The 7,379-nt window shown below is 43.0% G+C and overlaps 1 protein-coding gene across 1 annotated transcript in view; it reads left to right on the plus strand.

Annotated features, from left to right (window-relative positions):
- The window catches only part of LOC142292095 (pleckstrin homology domain-containing family A member 3-like), a 37,941-nt gene that overhangs the window by 23,569 nt on the left and 6,993 nt on the right, over window positions 1–7,379 (plus strand). Inside the window, exons 5-7 of the mRNA XM_075337200.1 lie at window positions 4,005–4,175; window positions 5,341–5,384; window positions 5,507–5,646. Of these exons, the coding sequence (XP_075193315.1) occupies window positions 4,005–4,175; window positions 5,341–5,384; window positions 5,507–5,630 (339 nt within the window). The 3' untranslated portion in view covers window positions 5,631–5,646. The remainder of the gene's footprint in view (window positions 1–4,004; window positions 4,176–5,340; window positions 5,385–5,506; window positions 5,647–7,379) is intronic.

The following is a 7,379-nucleotide window of genomic DNA, read 5'->3' on the forward strand; positions in this document are numbered from 1 at the left end:
CAATGCAGTTAGGTTACTAGGAAACAGGGGAATCCAAAAAGGTGAATCCAGGGTCGAGGTGTATAATACATGAATTTCCAGGACATTTGTTGAGGTGTCCTAAACGAATAACCCTTCCTCAGGGCTCAGAATTTGCGCTTTAATGGCCCAAATTCCAATACGTAGTCCATGTACACCAAATCGACTGGGGCACAAAGGCTCTCAGTTCAGTGTTGCAGGATCTGATTCCCCATATACGACCCTTCTTGTCATGTTGGCTTCATTCGGTCCAAAGTTCTGTTCCTTCCTTCTTCCATCTTTTCATATAGGGAAGTCTCTTGAAGGTGGCCAGCCCACGGACCGAGACAGCCGTAGGGCTGAAACCATTGGACTGTGGTGGCACCGTGTCCTTTTCTTCCACATGTCTGCTAACCGCCGCTTAATGTCACCAATATTTGCATCCACAGGATGCAGACCGCGGTGAGCACGTTGGTGGAGAAGGGGCAAATTGCTCCATCTTCCACCAATTACCGTAAGGCAGTGCAGATGCGATGACTTTGCATCATCGCATGTGCTGTGCGTAGTATCAGTGCACCAGAGACAAGAGCAGAGCACTGTGGGAATGGGAGCGAGGTGAGCATGTGATGGTTTTTTTGTTTAATGTGTATGGGATGTTTGCATGTACTGTATGTAGAAGGCTGTGTGGAGGCTCATAATGTATACAGGGGGCTCAGAAATGTATATAGTAGGCTATGTGGCGGTTCAAAAATGTATATAGGAGGCTATGTGGAGCTAATACTATATATAATGTTTTAAGGCATCTTTATTGCTTTCTGCAAAGTCAAACGTTTACATACATTTTATTAATATTTAGGACAAACGTTTTGGATCTCCTTCCACAAGCTTCTCCCAATAGTTGTAGGAGTTTGGGCCCAGTCCTCCTGACTAAACTGGTGTAACTGAGCCATGTTTGTAGGTCACTTTGCTCACACCGGCCTTTTCAGCTTTGCCCATACATTTTTAATAGGATCGAGATCAGGGCTTTGCGATGGCCACTCCAAAACATTGACTTTGTTATCCTTAAGCCACTTTGTAACCAGTTTGGCAGTATGCTTCAGGTCTTTGTCCATTTGGTAGACCCATTTCCGGCTTTGAGTTTGAGCTTTGAGTTCATATCTGATGTCTTGAGATATTGCTTCAATATTGCCACATACAATTCTTTCCTCATGATGCCATCTATTTTGTGAAGTGCACCAGTCCCTCCTGCAGCAAAACAACCCCACAACATGATGCTGGCACCCCCATGTTTCACAATTGGGATGGTGTACTTTGGCTTCAAAGCTTCTCCCTTTTTTTTCTCCAAACGTAACCATGGTCATTATGGCCAAAGAGTTCAATTTTAGTTCTGTCAGACCACAGACATGTCACCAAAAAAATAAGGTCTTTGTTCCTGTGTGCATCTACAAACATTAATCTGGCTTTTTTATGTTTCTTTTGGAGTAATCGCTTCTTCCTGGGCGGCAAGGTGGCTCAGTGGTTAGCACTGCAGTCTTGCAGCGCTGGGGTCCTGGGTTCTAGTCCCACTCAGGACAACAACTGCAAGGAGTTTGTATGTTCTCCCCATGTTTGCGTGGCTTTCCTCCGGGTACTCCGGTTTCCTCCCACACTGCAAAAACTTACAGATAGGAAATATAGATTGTGAGCCCCAATGGGGACAGTGTTACTGATGTATGTAAAGCGCTGTGGAATTAATAGCACTATATAAGTGAATAAATATTATTATTATTATTATTATTATTATTATTATTATTATTCCTGGCAAAGTGGCTTTTCAGCCCATATTGATACAGTACTTGTTTCACTGTGGATAGTGACACAATGTTACCAGCTTTACCAGCATCTTCACAAGGTCTTTTGCTTTTGTTCTGGGGTTCATAGGCACATGTCTGACCAAGGCACGTTCATCTCTGGTACACAGAATCAGTCTCTTTCCTGAGCAGTATGATGGCTGGACATTCCTATCTTGTTTGTACTTGCATGTAATTGTTTGTACAAATGAACGAGGCACCTTCAGGTATCTGGAAATTGCACACAAGGATGAGCAAGACTGTGCAAGTCTACAATTCTCTTCCTGAGATTTTGGCTGATTTCGTTTGATTTTCCTATGATACTACACAATGAAGCAGTGTGTTTCAGGTGTGCATTAAAATACATCCACAGGTGTGTCTTTAATTAACGCAGATGTTGCCAATAAACCTATAAGAAGCTTCCAAAGACATTACATCATCATATGGGCTGTCCCATATTGTTTCAACGCATAGTACTCTTAGGCGGGCTTTGCACGTTGCGACATCGCAAGCCGATGCTGCGATGTCGCACGCGATAGTCCCCGTCGCAGGTGCGATATCGTGTGATAGCTGGCGTAGCGAACATTATCGCTACACCAGCTTCACATGCACTCACCCGCCCTGCGACCGTCGCTCTGGCCGGCGACCCGCCTCCTTCCTAAGGGGGCGGGTCGTGCGGCGTCATAGCGACGTCACACGGCAGGCGGCCAATAGCGGCGGAGGGGCGGAGATGAGCAGGATGTAAACATCCCGCCCACCTCCTTCCTTCCGCCTATCCTACGGAAGCCGCAGTGACGCCGGTAGGAGATGTTCCTCGCTCCTGCGACTTCACACACAGCGATGTGTGCTGCCACAGGAACGAGGAACAACATTGGACCGTCGCGTCAGCGTAATTATGGATTACGCCGACGCTGCACCGATGATACGATTACGACGATTTTGCGCTCGTTAATCGTATCATCCAGGCTTTACACAGTACGATGTCGTATGTGATGCCGGATGTGCGTCACTTTCAATTTGACCCCACCGACATCGCACCTGCGATGTCGTAGTGTGCAAAGCCCGCCTTAGTGTATGTAAACTTTTGACTGCAGAAAATAATAAAAATGCGTTAAAACATTCACCAATGCTAGATATTGTTGGCATATCCATGGGTTGTGTGATAGGTGAGGGTCTTAGATGGGCTAAACAGGTTGTCCGGGCAAAACAAAACTTTTCAAAAGGGCCCGGATATGTAAAATATAACGAACTCAGTCATGTTCATCTACCAGCATCCATCTGGATCCAGTGGTCCCGCATCTGGTGACATGACAGGGACATCACCACTTTCTATCTTTACATAGACTACGGAGCTGGATCCAGGTGTGCTCCAATTGGTGAGTGTGACTGAGTTTGTTTTATACAGTCCCATCTGCAAAATTGTGTTTTGACCAGACAACCCCTTTAAGGCAAGAGAAGCAGTGAACTAGTCAGGAGTATTTGTGTTTGGCTGGCCAAAATATTGTCTATCGAACTTATTTCAATATCCAAAGAAGCCATCGATATGCCATATATTTCTAACAGTTGTAATACCGTTTTAAAATAGAACTGAGATATAATGGAAGAATAGGAGTTCAGAGGGTGCAAGTAATTAAATGGCATCTAATCAAAGTATGGTTAATGCAAATTTATAAAACCTGCATCACTGCGATCATAGATAATCAAAGGATTTACCACCATATATCCATCTTTAGAAGATACCTCCTGTCTATAGGTTAGATATTAACTTGCTGATTGGTTTAGGTCTACTCTGCAGAGCCCCTAGTTAATTGTGTAGTGGCTGATCATGCTCAACTTCACTCCATTCACTGTCTATGGGACTGCTGGAAAAAGCAGAGTTTAGCATTTGGCTATCGTCGGCAGTGCCATAGGGACAAATGGAGAGCATGCTCAGCCACTGTACAATTAAGGAGGGGCTCTGCAGAACCCTGTTCTCAGGAGCTGTGGGGTTATTCAGTGATCAGATGTCCACCGATCAACAATTTCTAACCTATGCTATGGACGGGTGATAATGTCCAATGATGGGAAGAACCCTTGTTTCGGCCATTGTGAGATTATTTCCTTTTTGTTTCTATGATGCAGAATGTACAGTAAGAGCTGTATATAATGGTTTTAGAATTTCTTTTCCTTCTCTTTTAGAAAGTCAATACAGCGTGCTCCAACCTACAGGGGACATGTTCCTATATCTGTTCTACATTAGATGAATGTATAAAATACGTCAACACTAACCTGCATCTGAATAAACAAGATCCTCCTCTGCCAGTCTTACCAGGAGATGTGGTTGGCTCCAAACTTCCTCAGAGTCGAAGGGTATGGCTATACATTACATAATTGTGGTATAATATCTCCACGTAGACCACTTCCACACACGTGTCTCCATAGTCTTCTGTGTTAAATAGAAACACATTACTGGATTGTGAGCTTAAATCAGTAGATGCCAGGTTACAATGAAAGCGGGAAACACTAGGGGAAATATTATAGTTGTAGGACCGACAAGGGAAGAGATGCCAAATGTCAGTAATCAGCAGAACATGGACCCTCGTTAGTTTATGGAAGAGCCTTCCAAAAGTGGTACTCTAGATCTCGATTTGGTTCTTATTTTACAAGCTTTTCTCAATGCCAGGCTTTCCATAAAGCTTTTTTGATGTTCTGATTTGTTAGCGCATGTGGCTCGTGGGCCTGTGATATGTGGCTCACGGCTCTGTCTTAAACCATGGGCATAAGCACCAGATGTAGCAAGCACTATCAAGAGCAGGTCTCCACATGGTGACTTTTGTTAGTAGCTCCACACAGAAGAGCAGATCTTAATGGGGGTAAGGTTGGAACCCCTGGATCTTGGTATACTGCCTTGGTGTGTTTTCTGTGGAAAAACGTTTGGCTGACATTATACTGGTAATGGGTTCACTGGGTGTCACTACTGTGACGAGGCGGCAGCTGGATGTGGCTCGTGACCCTTTTTTAGAGCTGAATGTGGCTCTCGTAGGCAGAACGGTTGGGGACCTCTGTGTTAATGAGAAATGTCTTGATATGGATCGCCCCCCTATGAGCAGTTTTAATGACTTGGGCAGTTGGCTTTTTTGGGACCCTGACCAATATCATGATTCTATCCCTTTAATGATTTGTACAGTTTGCTTATTGGTGATCAATTTACCTGTTTACAAAGGATGACCCAACACGAGATGTTCACTTTACGATCTGTAATAGTGTAACGATCAGTGCTCATAAGCTGCTACTGCTCTCGCCATCAAGAAGATGTGCTGTCGAGAGCCATGATCATTTGTACAAACCAAAAGATGATTTCACCCAACGATCGAGCGTTTTCCTCGGCAGGGTGTTTTCACCGCATGAGTATCATGAAATGTGCGTTCCTTGGAAGTCAGTGTAAATGCAGCTTAAGTTTCTTATTCAGTAATTGGTTCTCTTCTGCATTTTGTTCATTAACCTGTTAATGGATGTTTTTTGTATCTTTTTTTAGGTAAAGCGTTCTCTTAGTCAACCTGTTGAGTCAACACCACCAAGGTGAGCATGAAAAGAAAGTTATATTTGCTGTACTGTTCAATGTTACCATTCATATTGGAGTCCTATCTATGATAAATAGACGTAGCTAAGAAACTGATGTAAATCTTGTCTCTGTCTCATAGGACTTCTAATTCACTAAGGCAGGGTGATGGCCGAACTGTGGTTAGGAATCTGGAGCAAATGGCAATGAGGTCACATACTCAAGAACGTCAGTACATGCCATCCAGTAATGGGGCATCAGGATAGCAAGACTCCGAATAAGGTGAGCCAAGACCTACCACTGAGGCTAATTAGGCAGCTGCTATAGGGCCACTGGAGAAATGGGGCCACCATTCTATGTTGGCTGCATCTTTCTTTTTTGTTTTTTAATTATTAAAAGGATAATGGGAAGGTAAAAAGATAGCAAATCCTCCCATTCCAGGTGGTTAAGAGTAAAGTAATGGTAACCATAAGTTCAGATAAATCCACTTGTCAAACAAAATAAAGTGTTAAAATGTGACCTTGCAAATACTTAAATGGGGTAAAATACACGATAATGAAAACGGCTTAATACCACCCTGCTTACTTGGTCACCCGCCACAGAAATTGTATCAGCGCATCAGTGAATACCCCTTTACTATAGCTACTTAATTGTGTTTTCTTTACATAGAGTAATGGACTAAAGTGTTGGCACCCTTGAAATTGTTCAAGAAAATGAAGTATTTCTCTCAAAAAATTATTGTAGTTACACATATTTTCTCTTTCACATGTTTATTTCCTTTGTCTGTATTGGAACAACACAAAAAAACAGCTCAAAAAAGGCAATTGGACATAATTTCACACAAAAACCCAAATACAAAATTGTAACCACCATGCCAAATTTGGCCGTAAATAAATTTGTTTCAAACATCTGATGCTTGTTCAAACTGACCTGTGGCAAGTGCCTGGTATGGGCAATATGAAAATCATACTTGCAACTAGATAAAAAGGTGAGAAGTTGACTCAATCTGTGCATTGTCTGTTTGTGGCACACTAAGCATGGGGAACAGAAAGAGAAGAGAACTGTCTAAGGCCTTGAGAAACAAATTGTTGAAAAATATCAACAATCTCAAGGTTACAAGTCCAGCTCCAGAGATGCTGATATTCCTTTAGCCACATGGACAACAGTGAAAAATTGATGAAAGGCTGCAACGCAGGGTAGTTCGGATGGTAGATAAGCAGCCTCAATCAGGTTCCAAAGAAATTCAAGCTGTCCTGCAGGCTCAGTGTGCATCAGTGTCACCACAAACTATCTGTGAACATTTGGATTAAATAAAACACTATGGCAGGAGACCCAGGAGGACCCCACTGCTGACACAGAGACATAAAAAAGCTAGACTGCAGTTTGCCAAAATGTATGTGAGTAAGCAACACAGTGCCTACAGTAAAATATGGTGGAGGTTTAAAAATGTTTTGGGGTTGTTTTGCTACCTCTGGCACTGGGTGTGCAAGGCATCATGAAATCTGAAGATTGCCAAAGGATTTTGGGTCTCAATGTAGTGCACAGTGTTAGAAAGCTGGGTTTGCATCCTAGCTCATGGGTCTTCCAGCAGGACAATGACCCCAAACATACTTCAAGAAGCCCCCAGAAATGGATGAAAAAAAAAGCGCTGGGAAGTTCTGAAGTGGCAGCAATGAGTCCAGAGCTAAATCCCATTGAACACCTGGGGAAAGATCTTAAAATTTATTTTGGGAGAAGGCACCCTTAAACATGAGAGATCCGGAGCAGTTTACAAAAGAAGAGTGGTGCAAAATTCCAATTGACAGTTGTAAGATGCTTGTTGATGGTTACAGGAAGCCATTGATTGTAGTTATTTATTCCAAAGAGTGTGCAACCAAATATTACGCTGAGGGTGCCAACAATTTTGCCCAGCCTCTTTTGGGGCTTTTGTGTGAAAATACAGTGGCTTGCTAAAGTATTCACCCCTTGGCTTTTTACCCATTTTATTACATTACAACCCGTGTTTAAATATTTTT

Source organism: Anomaloglossus baeobatrachus, chromosome 2, assembly GCF_048569485.1.
Source record: "Anomaloglossus baeobatrachus isolate aAnoBae1 chromosome 2, aAnoBae1.hap1, whole genome shotgun sequence".
NCBI classification, from domain to species: domain Eukaryota; kingdom Metazoa; phylum Chordata; class Amphibia; order Anura; family Aromobatidae; genus Anomaloglossus; species Anomaloglossus baeobatrachus.